Here is a 16220-nt window from a genome sequence, read left to right as displayed (position 1 = left end):
AGGTGTAGGGCTGGTTAAAAAAAAAGTTGCAGTATAACGTAGCAAGTGCTTGAATGGAGGTATGTGCAGTTTCATGGGAATTTTGTGTTAAGAGTTTTAAGGACTCACATGGCTGCTGTTCCTTTACAATTGCAGAACGTATGATTTATTCTCTCAGCTTTTATGATGATCTAAATGCAGTTGAAAGCCCGGCGTGGTGGCTCAAACCTGTAATCCCAGCATTTTGGGAGGCCAAGGCGGGCGGATCACGAGGTCAGGGAATCGAGACCATCCTGGTTAACACGGTGAAACTCCGTCTCTACCAAAAATAAAAAAAATTGCCTGGGTGGCCGGGCGCGGTGGCTCAAGCCTGTAATCCTAGCACTTTGGGAGGCCGAGACGGGCGGATCACGAGGTCAGGAGATCGAGACCATCCTGGCTAACACGGTGAAACCCCGTCTCTACTAAAAATACAAAAACTAGCCGGGCGAGGTGGCAGGCGCCTGTAGTCCCAGCTACTCGGGAGGCTGAGGCAGGAGAATGGCGTAAACCCAGGAGGCGGAGCTTGCAGTGAGCTGAGATCTGGCCACGGCACTCCAGTCCGGGCGACAGAGCGAGACTCCGCCTCAAAAAAAAAAAAAAAAAAAATTGCCTGGGCATGGTGGCTGGTGCCTGTAGTCCCAGCTACTCAGGAGGCTGAGGCAGGAGAATGGCGTGAACCCAGCGCCACTGCACTCCAGCCTGGGCAAAAGAGTGAGACTCCATCTAAAAAAAAAAAAAAAATACAGTTGAAATCAGTACTGTCATTACAGCTAGAATTCTGTTTTCTGTGTTTCTAGAAAAATGTTGGAACAAAGAAGTAATATGGCTCAGAGATCCCCAAATATAGGCCCTTGGAAAAGTTGTTGGCTGTACTGGGAAAGGTGAAAAATTAGAAGAGAGAGGAAGGTCAAGGGAGAGAATATACAACTCTATGTGTGTATGTGTGCACATACATGTGTATGTGTGTGTGTCTGTGTATGAGGGATGATTGCCCACCCTCCTTTTTATTTTTATTTATATCTTTTTGAGACAAGGTCTCACTCTATTGTCCAGGGTGGAGTACAGTAGCACACTTAGGGCTCACTGCAGCCTGGGATCAAGTGATCCTCCCACATCAGCCTCCCAAGTACCTGGGACTACGGACATATGCCACCAAGCCCAGCATTTTTTTTTTTTAAATTTTGTAGAGACGTGATCTCGCTGCGTTGCCTAGGCTAGTCTCAAACACCTGGCTTTTAAATGATCCTCCCACCTTGGCCTCCCAAAGTACTGGAATTTTGTGTGGGAGCCAACGTGCCTAGCACCATCCCTCCTTTTTAAAGGAAGGATTGTCTTTTATTCTATGGTTGTTCTTTCTCTTCTTTTGTTATTATAAAGGAGCTTTATTTTTATGAAATTATAGTGAAAATAAATGGTGGCTATGTTTTTAATGCCTTTACCTGAAGAAAAATGGACAAAATGCTTTTTTTTTTTGTAATTTTACTGGCACCTAACATCCTCAAAAGAGGGAACCACTGACATGCATACTGTAGAATACTGTATAATTCTTGCAGCTCTTTTTAAGTAAAGTCTATCAAGCTCCAGGAGTTCCTCATATTCAAAAGGCCTCGGTTCTTTTCCTCCTGGCATCACTGCCCTGGAAATAAGCCCTTAGAAAATGAATTAATAATAAAGACATTGACTTTGTCAGAACCTTTGGTGGCACCTGTCCTGTGGTGAGTTTGGTGTCAGGAAAATAATTAAACCTCTAATTAGGAGTTGATCAGTTTTAAAATATTTTTTCCTGTGTTGACAAGTTTCAGTAACCACCTTGGCATTAGAAGATAAAGCATGACGGATAACATGCAGTGTTGGAAACACTGTGTCATTTATCACTGTGTACATTTATCACTTTGTGTCATTTATCACTGTGTGCATGTGTGTATGTGTGCATGTGAGCGTATTTTCTTTTTCTTGATTAGATCATTGTGTCAAAATAACATGAAAGCCCTGAATCATGTAATTTTGCTGCTTGAAGCCATACTAGTCTGTACTAGTGGTGGTGACCTTTGGTGTTTATTTATAAATTGGAGAGCATATTGTTAGCTTTTGTGAAAGGGAAACTGGAGAGCTTCATGACACAATAATAATAAATACATGTTGATTGTCTAATTTGGGAAGAATAATTAATATGTTATTATCTAAAACTTAAACTTACCTGTGTATACTTGTTCACTAGCTTAAGGCTGATTTTATACTGTTTCAAGTTTTAAAACATGTGAACATTTGTATTTAATAGAAAAGTTAACCAATTTTTTTTTTTTTTACTTTTATATTGCAACTTCTCTTAAATAACTAGTCATAACAGTGGAAGTATATCTACAGCTCTAATGGGGTTAGTTGCTGTTATTTAGTATGATCATCACCATTATCATCATTGTTATTGGGATGCTCCTTCCCTCCCCTGCAGTAAGACTGCTGGGGCAGTAAGCTACTGGGGTTCAGATACTAGCTGCAGCCCTTCCTAGTGTGTGATGTTGGACAAATGGCTTATCCTTTCTGGGCATCAGTTTTCTCATTTGAAAAATTGGGATATTAATAGTGGCCACAGCTAAGATATTCTGAGGATTAAAAGGGATAATGTGTGTCAGGAGCTTAGTACAGTGCTTTATAGTAGTAAGTGTTCATGATTATTATTGTTTCTGTTCTTTTTACCTGGAAATTTCAGTCAGTACCCACACCTTGATCTCATCCTTTCATCCTTTTGACATTCTTCTATCTGTGCTAGTCATTCTGTGACACATGTTTTGAACCTTTAAAAAATATGTGTGCTAATAATCAGCAAAGTGTTTTTCAAGCTTCCTAACAGATTGGCAAGATTTCTAAAAGCTGCCAACTCCACATTCACCTAGTATAGCCAAGGCCAAGAAAGAACGCTTTCACTGTTGTGTTTCCAGGGACCTTCCTTAGCTTGGAAACTAAAAGTTTTCACTGTTAGCTTTAAATAATGGAGAGAAAGAATTTCAAAGGAGGAGGGAGTGAAAGAAGGATTTTAGAGTGCTTACTTTAAAAACAGTGCTTTTTAGCCGTAGCCACATATTGAAATCACTGGAGTCACTTTTATAAAATACAAATGCTTAGCAGTGAAATATCCCATTACCACCATCACCACCATCATCAACAACAAACATCTTTGAACTCACTTCTTTGAATACAATAATAAAGTAATTGGAATGGTCAAGTGTTTGATGCTTATTTTAGTTAACAGATTGGTTCTGGGTTAGTTTCTTATTTGCTTATGTGCATTGAAATATCCTGTGTAATCAACATGTTATATTTGGCTCCAGTTCATAGGACATGAAGTCTAAGTTTATTATTTGATTCATTATAAAGGCTTATAGTTGTCTCCTCATTTTGAGTAAATATTGTTGGTTATATCTGTGATTTACTGGTGTCAAAAGCAATTCCTGTAATGGAAGCTTAATTCTACTAATAAAATAGGATTGTTTTTAGGTTTCTTGAAATACGTGCTCCAAAAAGGTAGAGGTAAAATTGATGGCAATGATTTGGACAGACTACATGGACAGGCAATTAGGCAATTTACCACATTTCTTAGTGTACCTAGCTTCAGTCTATCATGGCTCAATCTACTTCATAATGTTTTATTTATGATAATGTTTTAGTATTAAGCATCTCCTTAGAACTATGAGACACTGTTAGTTTTCTGTAAATATAGACTCATATGTCTTATGCAAGTAAAATTCTCAGTGATTTTGTTGAAGTTTATGGAGAGTTGCACGTGAAGGACAGAGAATACATGGATGAGGATTTATACACCTTAAGAGAAAGTTCTGTGGGATCAGAGGCCATACTTACTATTCTTATTGTGTGCTGGTCCTGTTATTTTTTGTGAAAGTTGGAGAAATAGAAGTAAAAGGGCTAAGTGATTAATACCTTAGGACATTTTCAGGTAAGAAGTATTGTTAATTTAGATGAATTTTATTTTAGATCTTTTGAATGGAAATATAAATATAATTTATAGATATTCATTGAATATTATAAATATTGTTCATTAGCTCAAGTAATGTTATAGTTTAGCTTCCAATGCAAACATATGAACGTTTTATAGAAATATTTGTTCACTCTATTTCCACATGCATTTCAATAGTTTATGTGTAAATAATTTACCAGTCCACATTTTCTTTATTAACTTATTTTTTTGAAACAATTTACCTTATTTTTATGATATCATGGGTAACAGATATAATGATGTGGGCCTCCTTTATTTACTTGGCTGGCATATTTGCAAATGTGAATTTAACGTTCTGATTTTTAACAACTTTTGTTGATTGGAGTCCCAGAGTACCAAACCCAGGAGATTGGGCACATATTTTATTTCTTCTACCTTTGTTACTTTTTGCTTTGCAAAGTGCTGGATGAGCTAGGCCTGAAGAAAATGTGGGGTGATATTCTGTGCCCCAAACATTAGATAGGGTGGAATGATGGAAGCGGACTAGTAGGGAAGAATGAGCTGCTTCTGCAAATTGTAAACAACCCTTCCTTTAAATCATGATTAGGGTGAGGGGAGTGCCCCTCAGCAAGAGCTAAACTGTATATAGATCCTGTTGACTTCTTTAGATACAAAGAGAATCTTTGTCTTAATCTGAGATTGCATCCTCACTTTATGTTGAATTTTATGTCCATTTTCCCATTACATGTCACACTCATAAATTTAAAAATTATTCAGAGGTAATGAACACCTTGGAGGTAGGAGTAGTCATTTTCCCCTGCTTATTGATGAAAATTGATAGGAGAATACTGGGAGACGGTGATATAAAGACATACGGGGAGAATGACTACTGCTAAAAAGTAAAGAGAAGTACAGTACAGTGAGAAATACAGTTTAGCTGGTCATTGCATTCTTTTCTTGGTGGAGAAACATATTCGGGAAACCAACTTAATTTTAAGAATTCTTCCAGAGCAGTGGAATCTGACCTTATGCGATGTTATCAAGCTGTGATAATGGGATCAATTATTCTCTCTTTTGAACACATACTAACCTTGGATGGAGGAGTCATTGTGCCAGTGACCTTCACAGTATTACATAATCGCTTATTGATTGCTCATTATTTATGGCTGTGCTTCTGTGGGATCCCTTTCCTGGGAGCAGGGATGGCCACTGCTGGCCAGAGGTTTTCACTGAAAGATAGATGACAGAAGCATCCACTGCCTGGTCTGCTTTGGGGTTCTAAGATGACCTTTAATTTTCCTAATTCACATTTATTTCTTAATGACTATAATTTGTTTTTTTCTTCAATCTTGACTTCTGAAGTTTTTAGATTTCCAGGTGACTTGGATTTTGGAGGTGGGTAGCTTTGACTTGTTAAAATCTAGTGTTACTGTATTCTGGTCAGAATTCTTGCCTTTATGATATCTTTTTGTTTTTTATGAGATTCTCTTTATGGCTTCATAAGCAATCCTTTTAATAACTGTTTCTTTAAAAATAATATTTGGATCTACTTCGGGGACTGCTTACATAGACACCAAACTTTTCTTATATAGTGGAAACCTTCTGCACTACTCAGAGATTGTTCCTTCTCTGATCTCTGGCTTGTCCTGCCTTCTCCCATTCTACCTTTTCACACTCCCCTGTGACTAGGTAGATGAGGGAGGAGGTTGGGAGCAGTCTTACTATGTGGGACAGTCTGAGGCCCAGACATTACAGGAAGAACCTCTTGTTTGGACTGGTCATCCTTTAACATGTATAAAACTTTCCTGAATTGTTACCATAAGGGAATTCCTCTTTAAGAACCCCCTTTTGGTTCATCTTGACTGTGTAAGTTTTTTAATTTAATGAAGGTAGGTCATTTTAGAAAGAATTTAGTCTATGATAAAGGACAAATCACAGCTTTTGCTCTATGTGTGAATCCTTGGGGCATGAGCTAGAGGGGAGATAGGGAAGGGGGGTAGCATGATACTTTATGAGTGGGGAGTCATTTGTTCATTTTGTCTGCTTTCTTCCTCCTCTTCTGTCTTTGCACACATGCTGTGTTCTGGAATAGGGTGTTACTCTGGTCTTTCACTGTGTTTCAGTGTTGCATTGCACAGTGGTGAAGGGTCCAGGCTCTGGAGCCAGTCCACTTGGGTTTGAATCCTGTCTCCACTACTTACTAACTGTGTAACTATGGGCAAGTCACTGGATCTGTGTTTTGGTTTACTCATTTGTAAAATTAGAAATAGTACCTACTGCAGAAGGCCATTGAAGGGATTAAAGGAGATATAATATGTATAAGTGCTTAGACAAAGTGCCCAATAAATGTACCCAGTATATTCAATAAATATGAGTTATTATCCTTATTCTGCTGGACAGGTGGATAGCCTGCTTTACATATGTCTATGATATTATATCAATTTGCACAAATAAAGAATAAATTTCAACTGCCTAACATTAAAAAGCAGGACTAAGTGTTAACTGCCTGAATTTTTTGAACTGCTAAGTATGTGAATCTCTTGAGTACTATTGCAGTGACCACAAATATTAATTGTTGTTGTCACTGCTTAAATGATGATGTACTTTTGGAGGAAAGGCTACAATTCATAGATGCTTTTATGATTTATGTGCGGTGTTAAGGAGTTCTCCAGGTAAATAGTCTGATTTTTAGACTTTATTAAAGTCACTATATCAAAAATTGAATTAATTAAAATTTCCCTGAAGATTTTGACCTGTAATGAATGCTACATTAATAAGCTTTTTCTTGGCCAGGGCGGTGGCTCACGCCTGTAATCCCAACACTTTGGGAGGCCGAGGTGGGCAGATCACCGGAGGTCAGGAGTTCGAGACCAGCCTGGCCAACATGGCAAAACCCTGTCTCTACTAAAAATACAAAAATTAGCTGGGTGTGGTGGTGGGCGCCTGTAGGCCCAGCTACTCAGGAGGCTGAGACAGGAGAATTGCTTGAGCCCTGGAGGCGGAGGTTGCAGTGAGCAACCACTGCGCTGCAGCCTGGGTGACAGAACGAGACTTCATCTCAAAAAAACAAAAAAAAAAACCAAAAGCTTTTTCTTGTCCCTTTTGCAGCGTCAGTATTCCCATTTGGTTGCTAGGTCTGGGGTCTGATTTCGATCTCAAAAAATTTTGATAATTAACCGTGATGGTCCTGTGCTTAAGCAGCCTTATTTTGTTTTTATTTATTTATTTTAAACGCCTAAAGCAGGTAGCACTTAGAGAGTTTGGTCTGACTGAATTTAGTTCTTATAGTCTAAGGCTAAATATTTTAAAACCGATTAAATGTTGGGGGGCATAGGATAAAACCTATATCATAACTGCAAGATACATTGTGCTTTTGGGGACCTAGGAGTGATGGGGGAAGGGAAACTCACTGGTTAATAATTTCTAAATTCACTGCTGGTTTTTGCTGAGAGTAGCAGTGATGCTATACCTTCAAAAATATGGACTGCTTCTTGTTCTCTAATGTCTGGTAGAGAAAGCTTATGTATTTAGGTGTCCTATCTACTCTCATGTAGGTTTACTTAACTGGCAGTGTTTTGCGGGAATTGCCTGTGAGGTCCCGGGTAGCCGTGCTGGCATTTGAGTTGTGGGGAGTAAGGCGGGGTAGAAGGTTGTAGAGAGGAGCCTGATGGATCCTGGGAAAATGAGGCTGGCCTTCACTTTCTGCTGCTGGTGGCTTTAAGTGGGGTGCTGTATGCTGTTGCCCTCCTCCCCAGGGAGCAGGCAGCCCAAGCCAGGAGTCCATCGTAAAGCATTTACCAGAAGACTGGCCACTGAGGATGATTGCAAGTGACTACATACTGTTAAGGTCCTTCTTGATTAGTACAAAAGGAACATGGGAGTGTGGTTAGAGACCTGGGCACTTTGCCCAGCTCTGTAACCCATTCATAGTGGGACCTCCGTGATTGTCTCTATTTTGTGTGTGTGTGTGAAAAATGGAGAATAATGCCACCTGCTTCTTTCTAAGGATGTTCTGAGGATTAATGAGCTAATCACCTTGGATGAAGGCAGCAGAGCCTACCCTGGTTATAGTTTTCATTGCTTTTCCAGGGAAGCTCTGGTTTGGGGGGATAAAATATTGGAAAGAAGATAGGAGGGAATAGGCTGTCTACAGCTTAGTTGGTATATTTGAAGTCCAACTGTAGATCAGGCTCCTTTCTGGCTGGGGAATTTCAACTAACCTAAAATTTCTACATATTTTTTTAGAAACAACACCAAGCCAAATGTCTGACCTGCTGTTTGTGGGAAAAGAGCAGATGTCCGTTCTGGGAACATATTAATATAAGATGTTAGTGGTTTTCTCTCACAGTACAAGAAGATGGGTAAAAAGAGAATGTAGATGTATGTGGCATTTACTCTTATTTTCCTATTACTGGTGTGCTCTTTTTGAGAGTTGGTATTGTTTCATTTTGTAGATTTTTCAGGTTTCTTTCACAAAGAAACTTCATACAGATCAAGCCAAGACAAAACAAAAAAATACAAACACACAACAATAGCTTTAAATACCAAGGATGTCAGCATGAAATTAAAATGAATCAACTGACATTTCTGCTTTGAAATTTTTTAGTCAAACTAATTTAAACCAACAGCGAAAGCTTTCTTATAAGGGAAGGTTTGATCTTTTTCAGTGTTTTTAGATTTAAAGGTATTGACATTGGGGTGTTTTTGGTTAAATTTGCTTCAACCTTGTAAAGTGTTTTGGGATTTTGGTCAATCCTTGGTTGTGGAATAGAAAATACAGTCAATTTTGTTGGTACAATGTAGTTTTCAAAGACAAGGTCACTGAAGTAGTAGATACGGTATCCCCTCCCAACCATGTGTAACTGTGAAAAAGAACACTGTTGTCATGTGAATTCTTATTTTTTTTGAGCTTGCCTTTGAAGTAACTTTCACAGAGAATTCCTGTTACCTGGAAATTGATGACAGACTTACACCATTTCCTTTTTTTTTCTTAGACGTTCCATCCTCAGAGCAGCCTGAACTGTTCCTAAAGAAACTTCAGCAGTGCTGTGTCATTTTTGACTTCATGGACACGCTATCTGATCTTAAAATGAAAGAATACAAGCGCTCCACTCTTAATGAACTGGTGGACTACATTACAATAAGCAGAGGCTGTTTGACAGAGCAGACTTACCCTGAAGTAGTTAGAATGGTGAGTTTCTTTTTTTCTCCGCGGACACTTTTAAGCATCTTCCATAGTGACTCACAGGTGTATATATTGCAAGAGTGAGGTCATTGGAGGTCAACTCCACAAATGAGAGCCAACCTTTGGAGAGCTAAGCAAAAGTAGTCGGCACAGTGCTAGAATTTGAAGAGCATGATTTCATGAGAACGAAATCCAGAACTTTCAACTACGACAGTGCTGAAGCAATGAATTACTTCAACATATGAAGCCAAGATTGCCAGGGTATTATTGGATTTCTGGCTTTGGCAAAAGAAAAGACACAGGAAAATAACAAAAGTCTTAGATCCGTGTTTGAAAAATATTCAAGCCTGTCGGATATCTTTTTTTTTTTGAAATCTTATTCATTGTGGTATATTAGAAATGGCTTTATGCTTAATAAAATTAAGCCTCTCTTGACTAACCCTTCTCTTGATAAAAATCTCCTTGAAGTCAGGGTTGATACCTTTCATGACTTTTGAATAGTGTCTTAGATTTTGTGTGGTCATTAGGAGTTATAAGAAAAAACATTATTAACATAATGTGAGTAATTACGTTCTTATTGTGTGAACAATTATTTTAGTTTTTCAAAAGCTGAGCCAAAATGTGATTTTTCTGATAGATTTCTGGGGGAGAGTTGCCTTCCTTGGCATCCCAGAAGATCTTGGAGCTGGAGAGTACATGCTATTTGGGGATGGACTTTGCAGGGTGGGGAGGCTAGTCTACTGACTGGTGAAATAGCCACAGAGATCCCTTAAGGTCGGTGCATCATTCAGGAGCCCATTGCAGGATCTGGCACACTCTCTGTGTACTGCTGAATATCTGCCTGGCTTTTGTATTTAGTTCCTTATCATTTGTATTCAACCAATACAGAAAAGAGACTTTTGTGATGGAGTAGATATGTTTAAAAATGATAGTTCAGATTTGCAAAGGGACTTGAATGATCTCAGTGTGAGAAACTGTGACTGATATATGAAGGTCATGTGAAAACGATGCCTAATATATTCCTCAGATCTGTATCTGAATGTGTATTGGATTTGTTGTTAATTTACAGGAATGTAGCACTAGAATGTTTTGTAGGTTGAAGATGACCGTGTGGCTCTTGAGCAGTGCTTCTCAACCAGGTGTGGTGTTTGCCTTACAGGGGACATTTGTCAATGTCTAGAGACATTTTTGATAGTCACAACTAGATGTGGGAGGAGAGTACTACCAGCATCTAGTGGGAGAGGCCAGAGATACTGCTAAATATTTTACAATGTATACAGTGGCTCCCACAATAAAGAATTCCTGGCCCCAAATGCCACAAGTGCCACTGTTGAGAAACCTTGCTCTTGAGTTTGCATGCTATCTAAACCTCTTAATTTGATGCAGAGGATCTTCTCTAGTCTACCTGCCTTCTGCAGAGCACAGTCCCTGGTTTTAGCCTACCTGTATCATCAGCCAACAGAGGTATCGGTTATGACTTTTTTCTGTATCTTTCTATGGATAGTTCGTGAATATATAAGTATATGCAAACATATGTATAAATATTTTTTGTAAGCACACAAATGGTGGCACACTACACATTTTCTGTACCTTGCTTTTTTCACTTAGCAATATGTATTTCAGTACATATAAAGTTCCCACATTCTTTTTATAGCTGCGTAATATTTATTATGTGAATGTACCATATTTAAGCAGTACTCTATGAATATCCTTATACACACATCAGTTTGCCTTTCTATGAGGACATCTGTATATTTATTTTTGAAAATTTAATTTTTTTAAGAGCAGTTTTAGGTTCACAGCACAATTGAGAGGAAAGTACAGAGATTTCTCATATGCCCCTGTCCGTACACAAGCACAGCCTCCCCCATTATCAACACCTCCCCCCTACTCCCACCGGAGTGGTACATTTGTTACAATTGATGATCCTACACTGACACATCATTATCACCCAGAGTTCGTAGTTCACATTAGGGCTTATTCCTGGTGTTGGATATTCTATGAGTTTAGACAAATGTGTAATGATATGTATTCACCATTATAGTACCCTACATACCATACATCACTGCCCTGAAAATCCTCTGTGCTCCACTTCTTCATCACCCACCACCTTCAACTCCCTAGCAACCACTGATCTTTTTACTATCTCCATAATTTTGCTTTTTCCAGACTGTCATATAGTTGGAATCACACAACATGTACTCTTTTCAGATGGGCTTCTTTTACTTAGTGATATGCACTAACGGTTCCTTCGTGTCTTTTCAAGACTTGATAGCTCATTTAGTTTAGTGTTGAATAACATTTTATTGGTTGAATGTACCATAGTTTATCCGTTCACCTACTGAAGGACATTTTAGTTGCTTCCCAGTTTTGGCAATTATGAATAAAGCTAATATAAATATCCGTGTACAAGTTTTTTAATGAACGTAAGATTTCAGCTCCTTCGAGTAAATACCAAGGAGTGTGATTGCTGTATGTATTGTATGGTAAGAGTACGTTTAGTTTTTTTTACTTTGCATTTACTTTTATTACTTGTTATAGGTAATGAATGTGTTTAGTTTTATAAGAAACTGCCAAACTGTCTTCCAGGGTAGTGGTACTATTTTGCATTCCTACCAGCAGTGAATGAGAATTTCTGCTGCTCCACATCCTCACCAGCATTTGGTATTGATTTGATTTAAATAGCCTTTCTTTATTTCCCTGTTTCTGGACTTTCACATATTCCCCACTCCCTCACCTCTAGTTTTAATTCTCATTTTCCCTTCAAGGGATGACTGAAAGTGCTACTTTTGTTTCCTGAAAAAACACAGTGCCTTTTCCTTCCTTCAGTTTGTCTGCTTCTTGGCAACTCACCATTTTGGGAATTTGTTCATTTGCTACTTTTTTTTTTTGTCTTTTCACATATTTATCTGATTTTTCTAATTAGATGTAAGCACTCCCAAGAAGGATCTGTGTCCTGCACGTGTCTGTGGCATCCCTAATACTTCCTACCTAGCCCAGGTCTTCTTGAAATTTATTAAATGAATGAATTCCTCCTTAAAATGTAGGCATTTCAGTCTCTCAAATTATGATTAAGATATTGGATGTCACTGGATTATACCCAGATTTTAAACTGAGTGTTTAGCATAATCCAAAAATTCTGTGATTCATATGGACCAGCTTGGTCTTAAACCAGCTTTGGTCTCCTAAGGGAGACCTCCCCTCTTTTCCCTCTTTTCCTCCCTGTTTTCCAGGCAAAAAAAGAGACTCCCATTTGTATGTGTTTTAAAATACACTAGAGCTTTACCTTAGGAGGCATTGAATCTGTTAGTGTAAATGCTGTTTTAGTGCATTAGAAAATTCTAGACGGTAGTTTAGCCTTCTTAGAAGTATAACTTATTTTTCATATTTGGTGATTTCTGAAATTGTTAGCTACTAATTATATATGGTACTTAGACACTCTGGAGCATCTACAGAAAAGGGGATATGATGATAGAGTAGAAAGAGACAAGGCGCTGGGTGTGGTGGCTCACGCCTGTAAGCCTAGCACTTTGGGAGGCTGAGATACGTGGATCACTTGAGGCCAGGAGTTTGAGACCAGCCTGTCCAACATGGTGAAACCCTGTCTGTACTAAAAATACAAAAATTAGCCCGGCATGGTGGCACATGCCTGTAATCCCAGCTACATGGGAGGCTGAGGCAGGAGAATCACTTGAACCTGGGTGGTGGAGGTTGCAGTGAGCTGAGATCGTGCCACTGTGTTCCAGCCTGGGCAACAGAGCAAGACTCCATCTCAAAAGAAAGAAAGAAAGAAAAAGACAAGGCCTTGGAACCTTACAGCCCTGGGTTCAAATGCCAGCTCTGGCCATACTTGCTATATCAATGTGAGCAAGTTACTTTAACTTTGGGGTCCTCCATTTTTGTGTGATGCTAAGAGGTATATAGGGTGGGGGGAGGATAGCCATAGTTTTCCCAACCCCTCTGTAAATGTTCCACCTAAGTAACATGCTTATGCTTTTGTTTGCATATCAGGGTACTCAGCACCTCACATACCTATACAGTCCAGAGAATGTGTGCTTACTGTTCTGTAAGGAAAACTGAAACCACGTCCCACTTGGTGCTCTCATTCCCTTCTATTTTGCCACCTCTATGCCCATTGTATATATACAGCTTGGCACTGCTCACTTTCCTAATTTGTGTAATACCTGCCTTTGGGGGATTTCGTGAGGATTAGCGACAATATTTGTAAAAGTTTTAAAGCAGTCTCTAACATGTGGCAAGTATTCAGTAAATTTTTTTTTTACATTTCAATGATTTTATTAGATACTTGATTTTACAATTGTTTGTGGAACCCACTGTTAACTCTTTGTGCTTAAAATACTCCGTCAGTGAGATGTGTTTTATTCCATTGTTACAGTGATTCTTAAGTTCTCTAATTCCAAGATGATCCTGCTTGTTGGGTAATCGCTGTCCCCACCAATTTCTCTTTCATGTTACTGTAAAACAAAATCACTTCACTAGAATTAGTGAGGGAAATGGTAGTGTTTTTTATGAAATATTAATGAAGCGGTAGATGGGTTTTGCAAACCAGGATGAGTAATGACGTATAATGGCATGTTACGGTATCAGCATTAGCTTTTGATCCAACTTGATGGGACTTGTACTTTGAGAACTGGTATTCCTGTTAGGGGAAGAAAAGAGTAACAGATAAAAACAATCTATGTGTTGTGGAAACCATTTTTAACATTTAAATGAAGTCTGGATACCACCTACAGACTACTAGAATTGGGACAGAAAAGCAACTCTTATGGGTGTAAACAAATCACATGCACACCTCGTTTTATTGCCCTTCACAGATATTGGGGGGTTGCTTTTTTTTTTCTTTTTTTGAGATGAAGTCTCGCTCTGTCACCCGGGCTGGAGTGCAGTGATGCAATCTCAGCTCACTGCAACCTCCGCCTCTCGGGTTTAAGCAATTCTCGTGCCTCAGCCTCCTGAGTAGCTGGGATTATAGGCAGGCGCCACCACACCTGCCTTATTTTTGTATTTTTAGTAGAGATGGGGTTTTACTGTGTTGGTCAGGGTGGTCTTGAACTCCTGACCTCGTGATCCACCCACCTTGGCCTCTCAAAGTTCTGGGATTATAGGCGTGAGTCACTGCGCTCAAACAAATTGAAGGTTTGTGGCAACCTTGTATGGAACAAAACTGTCGGTGCCATATTTTCCAACAACATATGCCCCTTTCATATCTCTGTGCCATAGATTGATAATTCTTGCAATATTGCAAACTTTTGCATTGTTGCTGTATCTGTTATAGTGATCTGTGATGAGAGATCTTTGAAGCTGCTATTTTAATTGCTTTGGGACACTATGAAATGGGCCCCTACAGCATACTTAATCGATAAATGTTGTATGTGTTCTGACTGCTCCGCCGAGCGGCTGTTTCTCAGCTTCTGTCCCTCTTCTCAGGCCTCCCTATTCCCCGAGACACAACAGTATTGAAATTAGGCCAATTAATAACCCTATAATGGCCTTTGAGTGTTCCAGTGAAAGGAAGAGTCACATGTGTCTCATTTTAAATCAAAAGCTAGAAATGGTTTAGCTTAGTGAGGAAGGCATGCCAAAAACTGAAACAGACCAAAAGCTAGGCCTCTTGCATCAGTTAGACAAGTTGTGAATTTAAAGGTAAAGTTCTTGAAGGAAATTAAAATTGCTACTCCAGTGAACACATGAACGATAAGACAGTAAAACAACCGTGTTGCTGATAATTGAGAAAGTTTCAGTGGTCTGGATAAAACATCAAACCAGCCACAACATTCCTTATGCCAAAGCCTAACCCAGAGCAAGGCCTTGGCTCTCTTCAATTGTATAAAGGCTGAGAGAGTTGAGGAAGCTGCAGAAGAAAAGTTGGACAGTAGCAGAGCTTGATTGGCTTATGAGGTTTAAGGAAAATAGCCATCTCTCTAACGTAAAAGTACAGGTGAAGCACCAAGTGCTGTTGTAGAAGCTGAAGCTGCAGCAAGTTTTCCAGAAGATTTAGCTGAGACATTAATGAAGGTGGCTACACAAACAACAGAGTTTCAATGTAGGTGAAACAACGATCTATTAGAAGATGTTGCCATCTGTGACTTTTACAGCTGCAGAGGAGAAATCAATGCCAAAGCTAGGGTCAGGCTGACTCTCTTGTTAGGAACTTACGCTGCTGGTGTGACTTAAGTTGAAGCCAGTGCTCATTTACCATTCTGAAAATCTTAGGGTGTCTAACAACCACGTAAATCCACCCTGCCTGTGCTCTGTAAATGGAACAGCAAAGCCTAGATGGCAACACCTCTGTTTATGCATGGTCTACCAAATATTCTGTATTCACTGTTGAGGCCCACTGCTCAGAAAAACATTTTGTTTTTGTTTTTCCCCAAAATATTACTACTCATTGACTATCCACCTGGTTACCCAAGAGCTCTAATGGAGATATACAAGGAGATGAATGTTGTTTTGTTTCCTTTCCTTTCCTGTCCTGTCCTGTCCTTTTTTTGTTTTTCGAGACGGAGTCTCATTCTATTGCCCAGGCTGGAGTGCAGTGGCATGATCTCCGCTCACTGCAAGCTCCGTCTCCCGGGTTCACACCATTCTCCTGCCTCAGCCTCCTGAGTAGCTGGGATTATAGGCGCCTACCACCACACCCGGCTAGTTTTTTGTATTTTTAGTAGAGACAGGGTTTCACCATGTTAGCCAAGATGGTCTCGATTTCCTGACCTCGTGATCCGCCCGCCTCAGCCTGCTTCCCAAAGTGCTGGGATTACAGGAGTGAGCCACCGCACCCGGCCAAATGTTTTCATGCCTGCTGACACGCCATCCAATCTTCAGCTCGTGGGTCAAGGAGTAATTCTGATTTTCAAGTCTTATTATTTAAGAAATTCATTTCTTAAGGCTGTAGCTGCCATAGATAGTAATTCCTTTGATGGATCTGGGCAAAACAAATCGAAAACCTTCTGAAAAGGATTCACCATTCTTTCCAAGATGCCATTTGGAACATTTGTGATTCACAGGAGGAAGTCAAAATATCAGCATTAACAGGAGTTTGGAAGG

General features: G+C 39.4%; 1 protein-coding gene across 1 annotated transcript in view; it reads left to right on the top strand.

The window, feature by feature from the left end:
* Positions 1-16220, top strand: part of PPP2R5E (protein phosphatase 2, regulatory subunit B', epsilon isoform) — a 179608-nt gene that overhangs the window by 87041 nt on the left and 76347 nt on the right. Inside the window, 1 exon segment of the mRNA XM_011961963.1 lies at positions 8965-9161. Coding sequence (XP_011817353.1) covers positions 8965-9161 — 197 coding nt within the window.

Source organism: Colobus angolensis, unplaced genomic scaffold, assembly GCF_000951035.1.
Source record: "Colobus angolensis palliatus isolate OR3802 unplaced genomic scaffold, Cang.pa_1.0 Scaffold57, whole genome shotgun sequence".
Lineage (NCBI taxonomy): Eukaryota > Metazoa > Chordata > Mammalia > Primates > Cercopithecidae > Colobus > Colobus angolensis.
The sequence above is the reverse complement of the archived record's forward strand: the minus strand, read 5'-3'. Positions and strand labels throughout refer to the sequence as shown.